The 21,540-nt window shown below is 57.2% G+C and overlaps 8 protein-coding genes across 8 annotated transcripts; 3 read left to right on the forward strand and 5 right to left on the reverse strand.

The window, feature by feature from the left end:
• Nucleotides 1–152: 152 nt before the first annotated feature.
• Nucleotides 153–1,919, forward strand: PSEUBRA_003784 (Peroxin-3; the record flags this gene model as incomplete). The annotated part of the gene is made up of 1 exon (XM_059465161.1): nucleotides 153–1,919. The coding sequence occupies one exon, from the start codon at nucleotides 153–155 to the stop codon at nucleotides 1,917–1,919; it is 1,767 nt and encodes a 588-aa protein (XP_059320588.1).
• Nucleotides 1,920–2,072: 153 nt separating this feature from the next.
• On the reverse strand, nucleotides 2,073–3,642 carry PSEUBRA_003785 (TIP49, C-terminal; the record flags this gene model as incomplete). Its single annotated transcript, XM_016436854.1, has 2 exons — nucleotides 2,073–3,344; nucleotides 3,451–3,642. 2 exons carry the CDS (start codon nucleotides 3,640–3,642, stop codon nucleotides 2,073–2,075), a joined length of 1,464 nt encoding a protein of 487 aa, XP_016291788.1.
• A 2,018-nt stretch (nucleotides 3,643–5,660) lies between these two features.
• PSEUBRA_003786 (Glycosyltransferase, ALG3) lies at nucleotides 5,661–9,322 on the reverse strand (the record flags this gene model as incomplete). Its single annotated transcript, XM_016436869.1, has 2 exons — nucleotides 5,661–6,146; nucleotides 6,236–9,322. 2 exons carry the CDS (start codon nucleotides 9,320–9,322, stop codon nucleotides 5,661–5,663), a joined length of 3,573 nt encoding a protein of 1,190 aa, XP_016291789.1.
• A 750-nt stretch (nucleotides 9,323–10,072) lies between these two features.
• PSEUBRA_003787 (uncharacterized protein) lies at nucleotides 10,073–11,320 on the forward strand (the record flags this gene model as incomplete). The annotated part of the gene is made up of 1 exon (XM_059465162.1): nucleotides 10,073–11,320. One exon carries the CDS (start codon nucleotides 10,073–10,075, stop codon nucleotides 11,318–11,320), a length of 1,248 nt encoding a protein of 415 aa, XP_059321439.1.
• Nucleotides 11,321–12,224: 904 nt separating this feature from the next.
• Nucleotides 12,225–13,544, reverse strand: PSEUBRA_003788 (Transcription initiation factor TFIID component TAF4; the record flags this gene model as incomplete). The annotated part of the gene is made up of 1 exon (XM_016436853.1): nucleotides 12,225–13,544. One exon carries the CDS (start codon nucleotides 13,542–13,544, stop codon nucleotides 12,225–12,227), a length of 1,320 nt encoding a protein of 439 aa, XP_016291790.1.
• Nucleotides 13,545–14,233: 689 nt separating this feature from the next.
• Nucleotides 14,234–14,925, reverse strand: PSEUBRA_003789 (Vesicle transport protein, Got1/SFT2-like protein; the record flags this gene model as incomplete). Its single annotated transcript, XM_016436867.1, has 4 exons — nucleotides 14,234–14,275; nucleotides 14,371–14,452; nucleotides 14,550–14,820; nucleotides 14,904–14,925. The coding sequence occupies 4 exons, from the start codon at nucleotides 14,923–14,925 to the stop codon at nucleotides 14,234–14,236; spliced, it is 417 nt and encodes a 138-aa protein (XP_016291791.1).
• Nucleotides 14,926–15,267: 342 nt separating this feature from the next.
• On the reverse strand, nucleotides 15,268–17,799 carry PSEUBRA_003790 (uncharacterized protein; the record flags this gene model as incomplete). The annotated part of the gene is made up of 1 exon (XM_016436863.2): nucleotides 15,268–17,799. One exon carries the CDS (start codon nucleotides 17,797–17,799, stop codon nucleotides 15,268–15,270), a length of 2,532 nt encoding a protein of 843 aa, XP_016291792.2.
• Nucleotides 17,800–19,025: 1,226 nt separating this feature from the next.
• On the forward strand, nucleotides 19,026–21,488 carry PSEUBRA_003791 (Protein of unknown function DUF3546; the record flags this gene model as incomplete). Its single annotated transcript, XM_016436834.1, has 1 exon — nucleotides 19,026–21,488. One exon carries the CDS (start codon nucleotides 19,026–19,028, stop codon nucleotides 21,486–21,488), a length of 2,463 nt encoding a protein of 820 aa, XP_016291793.1.
• Between the last annotated feature and the right edge of the window lie 52 nt (nucleotides 21,489–21,540).

The raw sequence follows: 21,540 nt of genomic DNA on the forward strand, positions 1-21,540 counted from the left end.
GATTCCGTACGAAAACCACTTTGACTGGAGTGGAGCGCAGAGCAGCCAGGCAGCTCTAATTCCAAAAGATGGTCTGTTCTTCCTTTCTCATCCCTCTTCCAACTCATCAGCCTCAAGAACGCAATCCAGCGACATCCCTTCATGTCATCATCATGACAACCTGGTGGAGAAAGACCTCCAACTATCTCTCATCCAAGTCCAATTTCTTCATCGTCACGGGTGGCATCGTCGGCGGCGCTTATCTCGTCTCACAGTATGCCATCTCCAAGTTCCAGCAAGTACAGGAGAAGCTGGTCAACGACAAGAACGCAAAGGAGAATCTGCGTCGGAGGTTCGCCCAGAATCAGGAGGATTGTACTTTCACCGTACTCGCCCTGCTCCCGACGTTAGGCGATCAGCTATTCTCAAAGCACAATGTCGAGCAGCTGACCGAAAGCTTGCGCACACAAGCGGCTCCTGCTCCCGCGCCCGCACCGCCTGCACTCCAAACTTCCAACCACTCCGAATCAACAGAATCACCTCATTCTTCGCAGCAGTACACTGAACCAGCACAAGATGATTCGCAAGCAGCTTCGACTGCAACAGCCGCCTCTCCGACCGAGCAGGAGCCAGCATCCGTGGCCATCGGACCGATTGACGCACCATCACCACAGCTCAATCCTTTGGCGAAATCGTTCGTTCCCGGTAACCCTGATGCATCTGTTCCTCAGCCTGTCCTTGTCGCGAATGGAACCGGGACGACATCACACGCTGAGGCCAACACCAGTCAGACCGACGCCGTGATTGTCGACGGACCGAAAGAAGCAGATACTGCCGAAGCGATGGAGGCCAACTCGACACCGCACGCAGCTTCGGAACCGGTGGAATCCGTCGTTCAGACCGAAGCGATCCAGGATGCACCCATTCAAGTCAAGGCAGAACCCTCACATACGGACGCACAAGAGCAACGCAACAAGATCCTCGCAGACCGACAGTCCAAACTACGACTTTGGAACGATCTCAAGCTCACCGCCTTCACTCGCACCATCACCTCGCTCTACTGTGTCGTCCTCTTGACCCTTCAGACTCATATGCAGCTCAACCTTATCGGCAGGTTCGCCTACCTCACCTCCGTCGAAGCTTTGGCTCGCGAATCTGACGACCCAGAGAGCGCGCAAGCTTTCTCGTCCAATCCTGCCCGCGGCCTCGATCACGACACCGAACGCCTCTATCTCACCTTCAGTTGGTGGTTTCTCCATCAGGGCTGGGATCATTTGTCCGATCGTGTCTCGACTGCCATCGAAAAGACCTTCTCCCCGCTCTCGGTCAAAGCACAGCTCTCCATGGCGGACCTCAGAGCACTTCTCAACGATGCGCGCTACATCATTGAGCATGACTCTGCCAATGCCTCCACCTCTCTCGACGAGCAACCGTCTTGGAAGCGCTCCAACTTCTTGGACGTCCTCTTCCCCAACTCTATCGATCAAGAGGTTGACGTTCTTGTTGGCGCAGGCGCACTCGATGCAGACGAGGCTCACTATTCTCTCCAGACCAACCACAAGTTGCGTGCTCTCCTCGACGAGACAAAGGACATTATCGAGTCCCGAGACTTTGGCTCCATCCTCGCTCTATGCATCGACCGCGTCTTCGAGACCTTCTTCGACAGTCTCAATCCCACTTTCGGTATTCAACAGTCGGGCAGGATCGACGCTTCCATCCAGGTCGAGCCCGTGTCTGCTCTCGAGTCGCGCTTCCAGGAGATCACCGACGAGATGCAACACGGCAAGAGGATCCGCTTGGCCTCTCTCTTCCCTCTGGTCTCGCGGCAGAGTCAGATGGCCATTCGTGGCGTGCCCAACGAGTACATCGAGACTCTGGCAGACTCCAAGGAACTCAGAGCGTTTTCGGCAGTGTTGTACGCAGCATGGTCCTCTTTGTAAAAGTATCGCACGTCGAAGCCATCTCATCAAGAGTCTCATTGTTCATCCGTGCGGTCTGCGCTCCATTCAAGTCTTGTGCTCGAGAGATCAACTTGAATCTGTTTTGCGTTTGTACAAGTACACTGAGCGAAGATGTGCGGCCCATCTCCGAACCTAAGAGGTCTCCATCGGCACGGCTTGTGGGGCCTCGCCAACCGACATGAGCACCTTGGCCGAGCGACGTGCGTCCATGAAGAGCTCGTTGCCTTCCGCGATCTCCTTGGTGGTGATTTCAGATCGACCAGCAATCTTGGCCAGGATCGAGGCAGGGCTCAGAAGCTGCAACGCGAAACGCAACGAGCTGCGAACGCCTTCTTCCGTGAGCTGCTCCAGAGCGTCCTCGGCGATGAGATGACCCTCGACCTTGGTTCGTAGTCGTAGCACCTCCCTGATCTCGTCCTTCTCGTAGGGCATGGTGCGCACGATCATGCACCGGTCCAAGAGGTCCAGTGGAATGCCGTGAGGAGCGACGATGCCCGTGCCAGATGCTGGACCCTCGTACTCGGTGCCTCGCACCATGCACTGTCCGCGGTTGGTGGCGAGGATCACGTGCGGGCTGATCGTCGACTCCAGCGCTCGGTTGAGATAGGTGAAGCACTCCATGTCGAGCATGTGCACTTCGTCGATGAAAAGCACACCAGGAACAAGCTCGGCAATGCCCTGCTCGATGTACTTGTCGACCACCCGGTTGATCTCGCCTCGCAGCTTGTCGGTGACTTCCGTCCTTCGTCCCTTGACAAGCTGGCCCACCACGCTCATGATGTCCTGTCCTCCCTGCGGTTTCGCGTTCGCCATGTCCAAATCGTGCAGCGTCACATCTTGCACCACCTCCTTGCGCTTGTGCACTTCGCCCTTTGGCAACGGAACGTACTCCTCAGCCTCGAGGTCGAACTCGGTCGCGTACGCGTCGCTCCTTCCCACCCGCTTGACGGCGCCGGTGTTGGCCTCGATGTAGATAACGTCGCCGACGCTGATGCGCTCTTTCATGATGCTTTCGTAGATGCTGGGGTCCAGTCGCAGCTGCTTGGTGCCCTTGACGGTCTTGAGGGCAATCACGACGTGTGCGATGGTCTTGCCGTACCCGGACAGAGGGTTCTCGGCTTCGGTCGGTGTCAGCTCTGTGATCTCTCCCTCGTACACCTCTTTCGTTTCGCGCACTCGCAGCCCGATGGCTCTACGGAAGTTCTCCATCAATACTTCGGTCTTCTTGACTTCCGAGCTATAGACTTCAGATCCCACCATGGGACAGAATGGCACTTTGTGGCCGAGCTCTTGCGAGACGGCCAGGGCGAGGGCGGTCTTGCCCGTGCCTGGACCTCCGGCGAGGAGCAGAGCTTTGCCGGCGAACTTCTTGATGCGAATCAGGTCGAGAACGAGGCCGCAAGCCTGTGCACGTTTTCGAAGGAGGCGAAAGAGATGAGGGTGGTCAGTAATCTGTTGTCCTCCATCTGCCAGCACCTCTGCCCGATTCTGAATGTGGATGCCGTCTTACCTCTCGTGCTGCTTTCTGACCAACGAAACCTTGCGCACTCGGCAGCGCAGTGCCGTCGTCGCTGAGACCGAGACCTTTGATGTGGGAGTGGGTGGCGATCCTAGCCTCGCGAGAAGCTCCGGAAGCAGAGCCGTCCATTGTGACCGGGCCGCTTCCAGGCACCGCCGCAGCGGACACATTGGCAGTCGCCATCTTTGCACGGACCTGCTTTGCTTTGATAGAGGAGTTGAAGCTCTTGACGCGGGGTGCGGCAGCCAAGACTGTTCGTACTTTCCGGCGAATTGATCTGAGTCTGCGAGTGGGCGTCTGCGGATGGAATGCCCTTGCTTTGGTGTGATGGTGGTGGATGTCAGGGTGGAGAAGATGTAAGCAGCTCGATGGATTCTCGAATGCGAACCGTGCAAAATTGGCACCGAGTCTTCCTAACACGTGACGCAACATCGATATTGTTAGGTCTCCAGTTCCAATTCACTCGCCTTGCAAACAGATCCTCCTTGTGGCGGAAACATCACCATGGCGACCCTATGACGGTCTGCGTAAAGCTGCCACTTCACATTCTAGTTACGGCCCATGTCAATAGCAGCTTCAGATCAGAGCTGTTCAGCGGCGATCGTTCGCTCTCAAGGAAGGCTTGACACAAGTCTGGGAAAATGAAACTTGCTGAGTTAGGAAAGTGACAACGTCACACTTTGCGTTGATGTGTTCACGTCACCGCATCGATACGAAGGCATCGTTGCCACAAGACCGAAGAACCCATTACTGCAGTTCCGCCTGAGGTGGAAGCTCGTTTCGTCCAGGCTGTGCCTAGTCGCAGACCTTGCTCATAATTCGAGTCTTGTGACCTTCTCATTGCTCGTCACTTGACGCTGTCACACCGATGAGTCGGCGCTGGACCCTGCAGTGCTGCGAACCCCTCGCTGTCGACTTCGACCGTCCCATCAAACCTCTTTCGGGCCATGAAAGCGATGGGGCCGTAGACGACGTGCTCGTCCAGTGCTGACCTTCTGCCATATGTTTGATCAACAGGGTCGAAGAGCGGGGCGCTGAACCGGACTGTCCACACTTAGCCTCACTATCTCTGACCCGGCTGTCCTTGGCAGCTGTCGTCCCTCCGTCACGACGGCTCTCGACATGCTCATTTCATGCTCCCATCCCCGACCGAACCGCATCCCTTTCGCTCTGCGTTCATTCCGCAGATAGGGTAGCCATCACGCTAAATGCAGACTCGCTCAGGCGCAGATGTTCAGGCACCGGACACGCATCCATGAGATCGTTTGCATTGTCGGAACTTCTTTCAGAACTTTTGCGGCGCATTTCAATTTGTCTGCAACATCAAATTTCTCCGTGAAGCAATGGCACCACACTTCGTTTTGTTGCCACAATTTTGCCCTTTTGACGCCCCAGAAGAGTGATATTTTCAGCAGACGATCACGTAAACAAATGATTTGTGATAAATAAGGAGGTCGTTGACGACAAACGTTAGATTTGTCTATTTGCAATCTATTGGTCCAGCCTGACCCCAAAACATGCTTCGCAAGATGGTGACCCACACATATTTGATCGAATTTAGTCACAAACCGGACAATTGGTGGATTACATGCTTCGGAGATTGGGGTCACGAAAAACATCTGTTTCCAATGCCCACACGGACGCGTGAAAATTGTCTTTTGTGAAACTCGAATCACCTTTCGCGGTCGAAGTCAAATTCTGGAAAGTCTGGGGTGGGTTACCTTGAATGCAGCCAAAAAGCTAAACTTGAGGTGACTTTGTCTTGCCATCTTTGATGTCACGCAGCCCATCGTGCAACCACAAGTTCCATGCACGTAGCTGTATCGACCTCGAATAGAGGCATCGTCACCATCGTCGCGGCTCTGGTCACCACCTTGCCACTGACAGTAACGCAAGGATGTCAAGATGCCGTGAGCGAGAGCCGACAGGCAGCCTTGCGGCCTCCCGGTCGAGCCCGCTTTCTCCTGGGATGATCACCGCTGGAGGGTAGCGGGCAGGTTGCGAACGGCACTGTTGCAGGAAGTCGGCAAGTGAACAGGGCTCGAAGGAGATCCTGACAGTGATGGATCGGTAGGCAGATGATGAAGCTATGTCTCAGTGGACCGACACAGCCTTCTCACATAGGTATGGGGGCGTGTTTCAGGCGACAAGCAACGGGTTCCATGAAGATCACATTGGCGGAGGGACAAGCGCGATCGTGTTCACGCGCGGAGCAAGGCACCCAGCTGTGCCTGCCAGATGATGGGCAGGTAGGCGACGCAAAGTATTGGCACAGTGGCCGATCCGAACAGCTTCCAGTGTGTTGCAAGCGCGGCCACCTCGTTTCTAATCGCTTCGACGCCGAAGGAAGAATGCAGGACCGCTGACCAGAGGACGGGACTGAAGAGCAGCGTCGCTGCACCCCGAACGAGGCGAACCGGCGAGAGAGCGTCCGTGGTGGAAGCTGGCGATGGAGATGGCCTGCCGGACGCAATTCTGAGCGCAGCATACGTCAAGATGGCGAGGAAAGCAGCAAGAGCAAAATTCAACACGCTCAAGACTGCCACTAGCATGCCGGCTTGCAGATAGGCAAATGCGATCAGAAGCGAGCCGACCCGACGCGCACGCTGCGTGGTGCAACGAGAGCGGAGAATCAGCGCCACGATGAGTGGGAAAGCTAGCAGGACTGCCCGTGCCGCAAAAGCAGGCTACAGGTGAAAATCAATCAGAAGAAGAAGATTTGGTCAGCCTCGCTGGCTCGGATCTTATATCGACGAGAATGTTGACCCGAACTTACCATCATTGGGTTCTCTGTTTGCTTTTCGAGCAAGTCGTCGCCGTGCCACAGCACCACTGCTCCTCCCAGGACAGTCGAAGCGACGCACGCGAGCGTCGTTGCGATCGGCCTCATCGATTCCCCCAGCCTGTCGGCATTGCCGTCTATCCTACCCTGCACATTGTCTTCTCCTTCTACAACCGCAAGGTGCAGCCCCACCGCCTTCTCGCGATACCAAGCCATCGTTGGCGCCTCCGGCGGAACGTCCGCCTCCTTGCTAAGCCGTTGATCGAGCCCCGAAAGGACAGCTTCGCGCTCCCGCCTTGAGATTTCCTCTTCCGAGAACCAGAGTGCCATGCCACCGATGGTCAGCGCGATCGACAGAAAGAGTGGAATCAGGATCGCCGTGCCAATCGGAACGAATCGACGCGGATTGAGAAGGAGGTAGAAGAATTTCGAATGATGGAGTCTCTCCAGCAGATTCGACATGGAGCGCACGAAAGATTCGATGAGTCTGCCCATGTGGAAAAACCCGTATGGCCCTGTTGCGGGGACTGCGTAGAGTGTGACTGCGTCGACGTGGTGTCTTTGGAAGAAGCCGTGTGGGCCACTGGCTCGTCCGGGCACGCCGAAGCCCACCTGTCGCAACGAACCGCGAACACCGTTCTCGTAGTTGACGAGTTCGTACTCGACGTCTGGACGCAGCTTGACGCCCCATCGCTGAGCTAGCCTCTGCACTGGCACTTTCAGTAGTGATTGGGCCGACTTTTGACCGAAGGTGACGGGCATACCTCCAGCCACGCTATCGGCGATGCGTACGACCGTGTTGACAACGTCCATATTCGGCAATTGACCATCAAAGCCTTCGTACTGGACTTCTAGAGAAGAGAAAGAGTCAGCGGGATAGTCGATGGAGATGGCGTTCCACACCTGCGAACCTCCTGCCGCTACTGGATCGACTTTGAGCCCGTCGGGAACGCTGCCGAAGTAGGCCGAAGACCATGCGTGGATGCCTTCGAGGTAGCCGTCGCTGATGACAAAGATGAGATCCTTACTCAAATGGGCCTGCGTGGACAGGTAGCGAGCAAGAACGAGGAGAGAAGCGACACCACGTACGTTGGTCCGCCGACGAGAGTCGGTGCTCTGCGCATCAGTGGTGTTATCAGCAGGTCCAAAGGGGTCGTTTTCGCCTTGCCACCGGCTGCGCCAGCTTGCAGTGAGGATGATAGCTTCGCGGCCATCGATTCGCGGTGTTGCCGACCTGGCATAGACGTTTGTACCGGATAGCACCAAGTCGCGATTTTGTAGTGGTGCATCGTGACGATAATTTTGGCGATTCGTCTCGAGACCGTATGAGTGGAGCTCGGAAAAGACGAAGTCGGCACGCTCCGCACCGGAGGCGTCGTCTAAGAGGGACACCTTTTCAGAGAGCATATCGGCGTACGTGACGTCAAAGTAGTCCCAATAAACGCGTGCTTGACCAGGTTGAAGGGCATTTTCGTCGACGTAGGTGCCCTTGGACACCGGCGATCGCGGATGTGGCACGACGAAGATGAGCGCCACGCTGAGAAGAACGAGAACTGGACGGAGGACAAGCGAGGCTCTGCCGAGAAGCGCCAATACACGACGCCGGGTCGCGATGCGGCGTCGGAAGGCTTTTCGCAGCTTTGCCTCTTTCTCCGCCTTGGCCTGCCGGGCTTGGGCGATGCGCTGTAGAGCTACCTCTCGTTTTGTTGCTTTGTCCTCGTCGTCGGACTCTGTCTCTCGGTCTGCATCGAATGCCTCCTTGCGGCTTGCGCGAAGACCATCGGTCGACAGCAAGTTGTCGACCTCGTCCTCTTCCTCGTCTTCCTCGTATTCCTCGTCGTGAAGCTCTGGTGTTGCCACTTGCCGATCTGCGACCGGGCCAGGGAGAGTGTAACAGCCAAAAACGAGAACGACGTGGCTGGCGAGGAGCACCTGCGACGACTCCTTCGTGGAAGGGAAGACATTCCAGCACCATTCGAGGGCGACCGGCACAAGGAGCTTGATGAATACCGGCAGCTTGGAGAACCACAAGAGCAAGGGCACTTGATGGAAGTACCACGAATAGAACTGGTAATGTAAGCTTCGAGAGCAAAGTAAGCCGATCACGTTGGCGCTGAATGCGCAACAGAGGATCGCGCGCTTGTCTACTAGGCTGAGTTTTCGAGCTTTGTTGGACAGGTTCTGCACAATCCACTGAGGTCCTTGCGAGCCGATCGATGTCCAGCGGAACAGGCTAAAAAGCGCGAGAAGGAGGGCGTGAGTTGCGAGGAGACCCTTAGCAAAATGCTGGGACAGGAAGGTAGCCTCGGGAACGAATCGCCAATTGACAGTCCAGACGTAGAGAAAGGCTCTCGAGAAGTCAAAAGCCCCCTTGAGGTATGCATGCGGATCTTGCAAAGTGAACGGTAGGGAAACCAACGCTTGAACCAAGACGACGATCGTCATGTACGCGATCGCGCCCTTTACGCCTCTGTAGTAGAAGGCAGTTGCGGCGACCCCGGGCAGGAAGAGGAGGACGTTCATCTTGACGCCCAATCCAAGGCTGAAGAGGAGGGCCGATAGCTTCCACTTGGTGTTGACTGCTGCGAAGAGAGCAAGATAGACGAGGAAGATAGCGAAGGGGTCGTTGAACATCCGAAGCAGGAAGATGGAATAGATGCGCTTTGACAGAATCAGCGGCAGAACGGTGATTGGAGGCATGCCTGCTTGTCGGTAAAGGAGGGCAGCGATAAGGTTTATCGCCGTCAGGAGCCCCGCAAATACGTTCTGAGCCGGCAGAATGTTGGCGCCTCCATCTGTGAGCCAATTGAAGAATGAGTAGATGTAGAGGTGGACGGCTGGGTAGACACAGGGTCCGCTCCCGCCCTTTGGGTCGATCTTCGCGTAATCACGTTCGCCATCGAGGAAGAGAGCAGCCTGTGCAATGTAGGTCTGGAAGTCGATTTCGGTGAAGCTGATGCGTCTGATGACGGCCTGAGAGAGCGCAAGGGTCGATATAGTCAAGGCTGGGAAAGCAAAGGTATAGCCGTAGTCATCGAAGCAGACGCGCCGCAAGAAAGCGACGAGGGATGAGGGCGGCATGTCAGCTTGCGACGAGACACGAGTCGGAGAAACAGTCGAAAATTATGGAAAGAGCATGCTGATCTCGCAAGCCACTACTGTTCTTGATATGGCACGAGTTGCTAGGAGGAAAGGTGGTGCAGAGGTCAGCGGGTGATGGTGTGGTGCAACGACAAAGCGCGTCGAGAAGAAAGTCGAACCAAAAAGTGTTGATCTGTCCAATTTGGCAAGGTCAGTGCGTCGGGTAAAGCCAAATTAAGTTTCACACGTCACTTGACAGCCAACCTCATGCATCATTCCCTCCCTCCTCCCCCACTGTAGACATGCGATCCTAGAACGATGAGCAATCATCAGCAGAACTCACTCGGGCACCAAGAGCCACTTTCAGACGCCGCGACGGACGTAATGTCTATCGCGAAAGGTGCCTCTTCCGACGCGATTCATCCTGCCGAGCGGACCAAGCAACAAGATACTCTTTCCGGGCTCGCGTCGCGATCAAACGCACGTCTGCAACCAGCATCGTTACCCCAAAGCGCATCGTCGCCGCTTCTATCGTCACGAAAGAACGCAACTGCAAATCCGATCCAAGCATCGCCATCACTCCCAGTATCGCGTCATGACGCACTTTTGCAGTCACAACCAGCTTCGTCAAAAGCATCCCGGTCGCTGACATCGACGCGACTTGACAACTCTTTGCAGCCAGTCGACGCTCCGTCGAAAGGACATCAGCCGTCGTTCCCATCATCATCATCGCTCCCACCGCTCCTATCGATGTCATCCGACTCCCGCACCCAGTCTCTTCGGTCTTCAAGTTCATCCGGAAGCCTCCACGCACCGCCAATCGCCAGCAACCTTCCTCGGATAAGCCTGAATTCGAGCGCTATCAACTGGCAGTGGCTCAGAGACGACTTCAGCCGCATCTGCATGCAGTTCGGTGTCTCGGAACGTGATCTGCATGCCTATCAGAGCAAATGGACAGAGATCCTCAAAACTCTTGAGGCAGGCAAAAGCGTGTTCTACGATGGGGCTACCGTCCAAACAACAGATGATTTCTACCCCTCTCTCGTCCATTCGATCGTCTTCGCCAACGATGCGATCAAAATAGACATCGTACGACGCCACTTAGTCGCATCTGAAGTCAAGGGCCCAGCGGCCGGTCCATCTCAGACACCGCATTTGGACCCCACATCTCGACCGCATGCACCCTCGCAGCCAGTGCCTGCCGGACCAAAACCACAGCAGATGCCATCATCATCGTCGAGATCGGCGCGCACGACAGTGCCTTCACATTCTAGCGCACAGTCCCTTGGCGCTTCACTCTCATCCACGCGCGGCAACATCGCGGCGGCTGAGAGCAGCAAGGACGAACTTCGCCAGGATCAGGGTAAAATCAACTGGCTTCACGTGTTCCTCGACTTCAATCGCATGGCATTGCAGCTGCAGCTTCCAGTACGCAGTCTGCCCGAGATTCGAAGGAAGTTGAAGAAGATAGCTAAGATGCGCAGCACGGGGGCCCTTGCACGCGATCCAGGACTCCTGGAGCCCTCAGACACGTACCTCGAATCTTTGATCCAGGCGGAAGTTCGGGGCGCAGGAGATGTAGAGAAGCAGGAAATTCTGCGTCTCGCCACAGGCGCGCTGCAGGCTGAGGCTCATCGCCACCGATGTGCTCGAATTCTGGGCGAACGCAGCCAGGCTTCCAAGCGTGATTCACGTACAGTCGTGGCTTCACGCGAGATAGCAGGTCAAGCATCAAAAGCAACTTCACCTCCGAAGTCTGAAGCCCATCGCAAGCAGCCAGCCTACACCAGCCTACATTACGAGCAAGAGCGGCGCGGCCCCAACGCGTGCTTCAGAGAAATCTTGGCCGACTACGGCACCTTCGTTAACACAAACGACCTCGACGTATCGGAACATTCGCCCACAACCTTTGAACGCGTCCAAATCTCCTCAAGAAACCTCGAACCACCGCGGCGAGCCTTCCGATACTCGTTCTGCCAAGCGTGCTCGTACGACTGACGCTGGGCCTGCTGTCGTGACTACGCAAAAGACGACTGTAACATGCTATGGCTTCCACCCTGACTTCGAGACGCAAGAGCTCGAGGTCATAGCGAGGAAACCTGACGTCCAAGCAAAGCAGCCCGATGCGCAGTCGCGGCCACAAAGGGACCTTTACGAAATCTTTCGAGATCGCCAGGCCGTCCGAAACGTCCTTCAGCCCAGCAAGACGAGCAACATCCCTCGGCCTGGACATGCTGCACACCATTCCATCCAGTCCGCTGAGGCCGCCGGTAAACCTCATGACACCAGCAAAGCTGCACAGCCTCATCTGGGCTTCAGTCAATTCGCCAAGAATACTTCCGCCTTCACTCAGGCTGCGCAGATTCAAACAGAGCTCGAGGTCAAACGCGCGGAAAACGAAAAACGAAGGCATCAGCTCAGAGAGATACGCCGAGCCGCAAGATCAAACTATGCCAAAGCTTTGCGCCGAGTCGAAGAGTCTCGCCGGATCGAAGAGGCACGCCCGATCAACCAGAGGAATCCTGCGCTGCTGAAGATGCTGCAGGACCTCATCGCAAATGCCGTCCTCCCAAAAGCTGAGTGATCTGGCCCGCCATCGTCATTCACGAAGCTTCGCCTTTTTTTGAGCGCAGCCATCTTTCACGAGCGTGCGCCACTATACCCTGAGCGTGTTCCGCCCGCTCTCTTACTCTAGACGCCTTAGACCTTGTAGAGTCGTGGATCGTAAATGCATTTTGGCGTCGCCTTCTGTTCAGCTATTCCGATGGTCTGCGGTCTGCGATCTGAAGGGAGCGCACGCGGACAGACACAGTCACAAGGCGGAAAGCACGTGCATCACGGTCTTGAACGGCAGCGCCAATGAGCAAGAGTGATTGAACGTTTGGATTGGTCTTCTTCGCGATCACGTCTCTTTGGCTTTGAGCATCTGCTCGCCACCAGCGCGCAACCGATACAGCAGCGTTTCGCCGCTCCCATATCCTGCACCCGCCCTTCTCTCGTACTCCAACGCAAACAGTGCGTCTCGTAGGGTGACCTTGAGCCTGGCCTGCCTTTCTTCTTCCTCCTTTGCCGCCTGTCTCGCCGCCACGTCACCCCACGCGCCCGTTGAAGCTGACCCCGCACCGCCAGCAGACGCGTCGCCTGCACTGACCCCGCTCCAATCAGACACAGTTGGCTGCGGTGCAAACTTCGGTTTGGGCAACCGACTGGCCGACTTCCCATCCTCTCCATCCGCCTTTCCCTTCTTCCCACCCAACGGGCTGAACGAGCTCGGGAACGTCGATCCGCCAGACAGCCACGAATACTTTGCCGACCCACCGCCCAAGTTTCGCATCGCCGTGCTGTCAGCTAACCGTTTGCGCACATCCTCGGACATGTTCCTCGCCGCCACACCGGGACCGATCTTCTTGGGCCTCTTCCGACCGTCCCCCTTGGCACCCGTCGGGTCATCCATGTCCATGTCCGCGTCGCCACCGCCGGCTGCGAGAGCGGAGCTCTCTTCATCTCGCGCAAGACGCTCGCGTCGCCGCCGCGCCTCGTCTCCCCTCTCGGCCTTTTCGAGCGCCGCAAGCTGCTTCACCGGGTCGCTGAGGATCTGCTCGTGATACATGGGCTGCGACGTCGACGGGAAAAGAGGTGGCGGGTGTTGGTGCGACGACCAGCTGCGATGCCGGGACGAGGCGATCATGTTTTCGAGCACGTTCTTCAACCGCGTCCTCGCAGCGAGGGAGAGATAGTTGAGCACGGCCGCGTCGACGCTCAGCCCATGCTCTTGCGCTAGGGTGTGCACCTTTAACGCGAGAGGATACATCTGCAGGAAGAGGTCGTCGTCGTCGGGTCGTGCTGCGTGGTGTTGCGCGCCTTGAGATCGTTGCATAAGCTCTCGACGCTGGATGGCTTCTTCTTCGGCTTGCAGGTCGACACCGGAAGCGCCCATGACGTCGACGAGACTGTCAAAGTTGTCCTTTTGCTCCGGCGCGGGATTCGCAGCGGCAGCAGGTCTGGTCCCGGCCGAAGCCTGTGCTGTGCCCACATCTTGACCGTTGGAAGCGCCGTTGATGGACGGGCCTGCGGCAGAGGCGTCAGCATGGTCGGACTTGAATCGCTTGGCGAGCGGTACAGATGAGTTGGATCGCTCTCTGGAGTGTGCACCTGGAGTTGCGGCATCGTTAGAGTGCGTACGTGGCAGGTGCGAGCTGCCTGCAGCTGGCGATGATGCCATTCTGGACCACGGCAGTAGACACGAGATATGTACGATCGCTTCAGAGCAGTCTCGACGGCATGAGTCTCTGAGCCGATGCGACGAGGATGCTCCTGTGAACGGTGATGAGCGGCGCTCACAATGCTGTTGGCGATGTCCGGGCTCGAAGATGGATGATGTTGGTGACGAATACGAGATCGATGCTGTTCAAGAAGAGTTGAGCTGAGCGGGCAAGTGCGTGAGTCGCGGAGAGGAAGTGATGCGAGTCCGAAACGACGGTGATGGAGTGGAGAATCAAGGTTGGAATGGGACGAAGAATCCAATTTCGGGTTGCGGGAAAACGGTGCGAAGCAAGCTTGCCGCCAGCCCAAAGACGCGTTTCGTTCCAATTCAAAAGCGAGTTCAACACACACCCACAAACGATCTTGCCGGCTCTTCAGGGAGACCTCGGTCGTCCATGCACACGTCGCAATGAAGCTGGCAGATGCTCACTTCTCAATCTGTCACAAGGCAGATTGTCGGCATGTTTCGCGCTTTTCGCAGTGCGTCCATTGCCACGCACTCGATGCTCTACTTTGCTTGTTTGTGTTTTGGCATTTCTCGCGACTTCCTACAAAGATTGAACGCATGGTAGTACACAAGCCTGAAGAAGCTCTGGTTGTTCGCACTGTGCGGTGCGTTTGACTTGATTGATCCGGGTGCGAGCCGGATCAGACGGCCGATTGACGAGCTCCTGCGAGTCGGTCCAGCACCTGTTGTTGTCAAGATGGAGCAGAGGGAGAAGATGATGGAATCGAGTCAGTCGAGAAGTTCCCCTTACAGCGTGTCGCCCGATTGAGCTACTCACGTTGGCCACACCTGGCAACGATAACACGTTGCCAATGATGGGAAGCTGCCGAAGGAAGTTGAGGATGACTGGGAAGAAGTCTCTGTAGGAAGGACCAAAGCGAGAAAGAGAAGACAAAGCAGCCTGGTCAGCAAGCTCTTTCAGGGTCGGAGCGACGTCGATGCGAGTCGCCGACTTACCCGAACAGGTTGAGGAAGCCAAATCCTTCCACCAGCATTCCAATCACGGCCCACTTGCAGAATACGAGGATCATTCCGGTGAAGAAGCAGATCGTGCCTCGGATCTTTTGTTTCCTCGCAAAGAAGTAGAATGTCTTTTGTGGGCCGATCAAGAGTGCGATTCCGGCGGTGAAGAGGACGTTGCCGAGCGCAAGCAGCGCAGCGTCGAAGAAGAGGAGGATGCCGGCAAAGATGAAGAAGGTGCCAAAAGACACCAGTCCAGCGCCAATCTCTGTTGGTGAAGCGAAGCCGGGAACGAGGTTGTTGAGTCACAGAGTCCCTCTGAGCAGGCTTGAGCTATGCTGCGATACTTACTCTGCTGATCTGTGAGCCACATGGTGTATGTAGGACGATCTCCAATGCTGAGAGCGGCGGGGATGGTGGAAGCTCGGAAGCATCTTTCATCTCCACCTCCAACTCGAAAAGCAAATGCTCCCGCCGCGGACTGCGAAATCGTGCCTGAGCTTGCCCGCGTGCACGTATTTCACCGAGATGACTTGCCCGCTACGCGCCCTGCAAACTCATCCATTTCTTCCAGCGATATTTTGGGCTCAGTTCCACGTCGACCACGTCTCACGACTCGTGTGGCTGGGTCAAATCCATTGCCATCACAAAGATCCACTGCTACAGCTGAGCTAGGTGCGGTACAAATACAAGATAGTCCCAAAGTGCGATGCCTTCATCGCTGCCTTTTGGCGGGATTGTTGGTGTTGGACAGCTTGGGACTGGGGCTCGGCGCCATCTTGCCCTTACGTTTGAGTCCTGCCACTCCATTGGGGACACTGGGCGATGCGTAATTCGAGCCGACGCCGTTCTCGGTAGGTCCACCTTGCGCACTTGGCGGTCGACCCGGCACCTGCGATGGCGTGGCAGCAGCATCGCTGGACGGCTGCTGATTCGCTCCGTTTGCATCTGCTGCGCCAATCTGTGACGTTGGACGGCCCGCTTGCATCTCTCTGTATTGCGTCGCAAACTTGCGCAGAGAGTCGATGGGCCCCAACTTGTCCCGCATGCTGAGGTCGATCAGATCGCGTAGCTGGCAAACGCTTTCAGTGATCTCGAGACAGCGCATCGCCCGTAGGCTGATGCCGTACTCGTTGACCGGATAGTCTGGCAAGAAGGTCTTCTCGACCGCGACCGTGTATCCGCTCTGGTTGCTGACATCGTCGTCGCCCGAGCCGGATCCGTCTTCGGTCTTGACCACCGCATCGCCGTTCTCGTCCCGTTTCGTGTCGCCGGCTTCCTCCTTGCGAGCCGCCGCGGCACCTCTCGCCTGACCTTTCTTGGATCCGTTTTGACTGGATGCGCTGCTGTCACCTGTGCTGAGGATGTTGGACACCAAGCTGTTGGGTAGAGGGTGCTCCACTTTGGACTTTTGAATGGCCATGCGTGGAATGAAGCCCGTGTGAGCATGCACGGTGAAGTCAAGCGATTCGAGTCGCAGTCGCACGCCCATCTTTCCTGGCTCGCCCGGCTGCGGCACCGCCCAAGGCACGAAGCATGCCCGCAAGAGCCCCGTCATCTGCACCTGCCAGCCACTGTCGAAGCTCGAGAGGAAGGTGGCTTTGGAGACGTCCACCTGATGCGTCACATTGGACGAGGGGAAGCTGTTGAGGTACTTGTGCGAAGGCGGGGGCGGTGGTAGCGGGTTGACAGGTGGCCATCCGGTATGATACTCTCGAGGGTTCTCGAGCTGCAACTGGGTTGAGCGGAGACCTGAGACATAGTTGGTGAGCAGAAAGCGTGGCAGTACACATGTTGGGACCTCGAAGCCTTTCTGCTCGCGCGAATTGGCGTTGTAGAGGATCACACGGAATACGCCGGTAGGGACGAAGAACTCGTTGACAAAGGCGCGCCAGTAGCCCATGTCGCCGCGTTCGCCGGCAGAGCTGAGAGCTTCGGAATACTGCAGCAGCCGCAACACGCCTGCCCCGCTCGGGAATTGAGCCTGAAGCTGAGGGTTCGGTCCTGGCGCTCCGGCAATGGCGTCAGTCGTAGCCAGCCCTGATGGCATCACGCCGTTGACGCCGGCCATCGAGGCAGCAGCAAGGCCCGAGGGAGGGAGCTGACTCGAGGAGGGAGAGGTTGTGGCTGGCCGCGCGATGGACATGGGCTGAGGAGCAGTGGCTGGTTGGAGAGAGGGAGTAGGCGCAGCGGAGGGTGGACGTGTATGAGTGGGTGTGGAAGGCGCGTGATTGAGAGGCACGGAAGCCTGGCGAGGCGGTATTGGACCGTTGACTTGTGGGCTGGCCACGACGGCTCCAGGTGGTGCATTGTGCATGGGCTGATTGGAATGCGAGATGGGAGTGGGCGCACGATGCGGGCCAGGTTGTGCCGGCCTCTGAGTGAGGACGTTAGGCATGGGGCTATTGTGTGCTGTGGTGGGTTGAGAAGCGGAGGGATGGTGTAGGCCTGGACCGGAGGGTGTTTGAGGATGCTGTTGATGCATAGGCGGGGCGGAAGACGACTGTTGCGACTGCTGTTGAGGATGCGGATGCGAATGCAGATTGACTTGTGATGACTGAGCCATGTGTTGCTGTTGTTGCTGTTGTTGCTGCTGCTGTTGTTGCTGTAAGAGAACCTGCTGGTGCTGCTGCTGCGGGGTGCGCGGCGGCTGATTCGGAGTCGATTGCTGCTGCTGTTGCTGCTGATGTTGTTGCTGCTGTTGTTGCAGAAGATGCATTTGCTGCTGCTGCTGGAGCTGCATCTGTTGCTGTTGTTGCTGCTGAGCGAAAGCCATGTTGGCGGCGGACATGGGCGGACGCTGATGCTGAGCGTTGACCATGTGAGGCTGGTTTGCCTGTGCAATCCTCATCTGCGCCTGATGTTGTTGCATAGTGGGATGATAGGCAGAAGAAGCGGAGGCAGGGTTTGCCATATGGACGGGCTGGGTGACGGACGCAGAAGCGGGAGCGCCACCAAAGATGGCGGGCTGCTGCTGCTGGTGTTGGTGTTGCTGAGGGTGCTGCGGCTGCATGTGCGGATGGAGCTGCTGCGGATGAGGGTGCTGCTGTGGTTGCTGTTGCTGCTGATGCGGGGCCTGCTGCATCTGTTGATGAGGCTGCTGCTGCTGTTGTTGTGCGGCATGCTGAGTGTAGACCGAAGGCTGCATAGCGAAGGCGGCGTTGGGAGGCATGCCACCGGGATGCTGCGGCTGCTGCTGCTGTTGCGGCATGTGCTGCTGCATGTGAAAGGCGTTATTGGGCATCATGATGGCAATTGACGCCAAGAGGCATCAGACGCTCCCGATGCCGCGAGAAGAATTGGGAGAATGGGTGTCACAGCTGTCGACGAGGAGGGACAGCATGGACTGGAGCGGGATGAGAAGTGAGCGCGATGGACGCGCCTGAGCGGCGACGGCAAGGCACGGTAACGCGACAAGAATGTGAGGTTGGCCGTAGCGCAACGATGGCTGACAGGCAAGAGACTGAGGGGCGCGGTCGAATGCGTTGGGGTTGGTCAAGAAGACATGGTCCGCTGTGCGTCGTGGTGGAAGTGATATCGTGGTCGAGGAGGGGACAAAGAGCGCGAGAAGGTTTAAGTTGAGCGATTAGACTCGAATTTAGAGTCCGTGCTGCTGATGCTGCTGCTGCTCATGACGGCTGCTTGCTGATGGTCTGCTTGCTGAGCTGCTGAGATGCGCTGCTTGCCGCTGTCAGTTGGGCTGAATTTAAGCAGACAAACAGCCGCTCAACGCCCTGCTCCTTGGCAATCAGCTGCCAAACAGATTCCAAAGCGCGCCTTGAGCCCTATAATCGATCCCAGCCAGGCCCGAGCCCACGACGCAGCAAGCAAACTTGCGGCATGTCATCCAGATACGATCATAGTCAATGTCAGCAGCAGTCACCTGAACCGGCTTTCAGTCACAGGCACGCCTGAAGTCTAGCCGCCTTTGTGTGTGTATGTGTGTGTGTGCTTGGGCCTGCTGGTGTGGATCGACCGATCTGGCTCGGTTCGTGCTCCCGATTTCAAGCTATCTAGTCGCGTCAAAAGTGACTGCCTCCTATCATGGCCAAACAGAAGGCCACCCGATGCTGTTTCTCTTGTCAAATTGGCCTGGCGAGTTGGAAGGAATTGGCAATTTCGAGTGGGTTTGGGTGACAAGGGACAGACAGCGCAGAGCCGAGTCGTTCTTCGTCTCTCTCGTCCTCGTCTCATCTCTCTTTGCTCGGTCTCGTCCTGCCCTTTCTTCATCTCTTCTCGTTTCATCCTTCTTCCCGCGCTCTCCCTTTTGGCGTCTCACGGTCCCACGCAGCCCTTCATTTCGCTCTGCGGTGGTCTGCACCGGTGCATACCCTCTTACGCCTTGCACCACAGCGCCCTCGTTCGTATCCGGCATCCACACTGCACACCGCGCAAGCAGCCGTCACCGCTGTTCGTTTTCCCCTTGGCTTATCCATTGGCATGCTCTAGACATCTCGCATACCCTTCCTCATCATGGATTACAGATCTTCCTATCGTCCATATGACCGTTCCGGTCCACCTCCAGACTCGTATGCATCTGCACCCTTAGACGATCCTTACGATCGCACCAGGAAACGTGGTCGTTCGCCTTCTCCTTCCTACTACCGCGACGAGAGGCGTACAAGCGGCTACAACGACTATCCTTCTGCCGATCCATGGGACCGTCCTTCGCGAGACTACCGTGAGCCATCTCCTTATGCATCGCGACCACCCGCCTACGACAACTATCGCGGCGCAGATCCATACGATGATCGCTCCGAGCGCAATCGAGCTCAAGAATGGGACCGATACTACCGCGAGCATGATCAGCGAGACCGCGACTACCGCCCCTCGCCCTACGAGGATCGCGAGCGCTACGAAGCCAGGTCTAGGTACGACGACCCTCCACCTCCTTCCAGAGACGACCGTCCACGTTACCGCGAACGCGAACGCAACTATCCCAACAACGACACACAGTATCGCAGGGATGATGCGCCGCACGCCTCCGACTCCGGTGCAAGGCCGCCCTTTGAGCCTCGTCCAGCTCCCGATCCCATGCAGTCCGACAATTTGCTTACATTCCGCCAGTATGCTCAGATGATCAAGGCCGCGCATCCATCCGCACGCGACAGGTCCATCGATCAGCCTGCCACTCAGGAGCTTTACGACGCCTACCAGACCTACAAAGCTGCGTTCAACAAGAAGGCCATCGCTGCCTTCTTTGAGCAGCGCAGACACGAGGCATGGTTCCAGGAGAAGTACTCGCCTGCAGAGCCCTGGGTCAGCGCTCGTAATGACCGGAAGCGAGCCGCTCGTGCTGGCAAGAAGCAGGCTTGGCTCCAAGAGCTGCAGGAGGGCAAGCTCGACAAGCTCAACTACGACATCCAGGACTCGGACGAGCGGTCCGACTCGCGCAGACGCGCCGACTCGTACGACGGCGACAACCACCAGGATCACCGTGGCGGTCGATCCGAGCCTGGTGATGTCACGCTTCTTTCGCGCTACGGTGAACCAGAAGTACTGCATGCCGAGCAGGCTATCATTCCCGCCTGCAACCACCAGATCCTCGTCAAGACCTTCCCTGCTGACGTGTCAAGAGAGAAGCTCGAGGACGTTCTGAAAACCAAGCCAGGGTTCCGATACGTGGCTCTAGGCGAGCCACACGTGGCCAAGCGATGGCACCGCGTCGGTTGGGCCATGTACGACCCTGACATTGACATGGACGATACTCTCAACGCGCTTCAAGGCAAGGAAGTCGATGGCTTCTCTCTCAACCTCGCCCCCTGCACCAAGCCCACCTCGAGCAAGGTCCGCACAGTCCCCGAGTATGCCAACTCCTTCCACCGCCTGCTCATCGATCTTAAACACTGCAAGCAGCTGCTCGAGCGATTCGAGACGGAGGACCGCGAAGTGCTCTTCCGTGACGCCGCTTCACCTGATACCTCATCGGACAGCAAGCCCTGGTTGGAGATCAGCGGATCCGACGCCATCCTGCATCGCATCCGTCAGATCGAGACCGACCTGGTGGACGACGATCTCGAGCGCGGCTACGACCCTGACGAGCCCTCCTCCAAACGCGAAGATCGTCGTCGAGCCCTCAAGCATCAGCTCGACCTGCATCTCGACCTGCTGCGCACCGTCTACCACTGCGACTACTACATCTCGCTCGTGTGCGAATTCGAAGAAGAACTCCTCCGCCGCAGTCCGCGTCACGGACGCAAGCAGCCTCCTCCGGGAACGCTCGTTGAAGACCCACGGGAGAACACCAACGACGAATCGTGGGCACGCAGTGTCGATCAAAAGACCAGCCTGCTGCTCGCCGACGACAAGACGGACCTCACCGACCTCGGCGGCAAAAGCATCAGTGACGAGCTCATGACCGCCGCGCTGACGTACATCAAGGAGGAGGAGAAGGAGAAGCACCGCTGCACCGTCGACGTCAACGGCGCCCAGTGCGGCAAGCTGTTCAAAGCGGCCATCTTCGTTCAGAAGCATGTTCTGAATAAGCATCGTGGGTTCATCGAGGGGGTGGCGGGGGAGACGTTGGATGAGGTACGGTTCTTCAATGCGTACGTGAGGGATCCTTGTAGGGCTACGAGTCAGCCTCCGAAGGATGGCCCCGGAGGCGGGCCGGCACTAGCGCAGCGGCTGGAGGGTGGTGCCAATGGGGGAATGTTCGGTTCTGGCGGGAGGATGGGCATGATCCGATTCGGCAATGCGAGTGCCATCGATTCGCCAAGGAGAGGTCCACCGGGAGGCAACGGAGGAGGTGCAGCGCTGGGCATGCGACTCGGCGGCGTGGTCGCCGCTGCAGATGCGGGTCAAGGACCACAGGTCATTCCAGACCCCCTGCCGCCCGCGCCTAAGCCGTTGGACCCGCGCGCCCAGAGAGCTGCACCCAAGAGCTACCAGGATCTCGACGGCGCTGCCGAGGGAGACGTCGATCTGGCTTACTGAGTCTCGTCGCTCACACCAACAATGAAAATTTCGATCCTCACCTTTCAGATCA

Source organism: Kalmanozyma brasiliensis (assembly GCF_000497045.1).
Source record: "Kalmanozyma brasiliensis GHG001 unplaced genomic scaffold PSEUBRA_SCAF25, whole genome shotgun sequence".
Classification (NCBI taxonomy): Eukaryota; Fungi; Basidiomycota; class Ustilaginomycetes; order Ustilaginales; genus Kalmanozyma; species Kalmanozyma brasiliensis.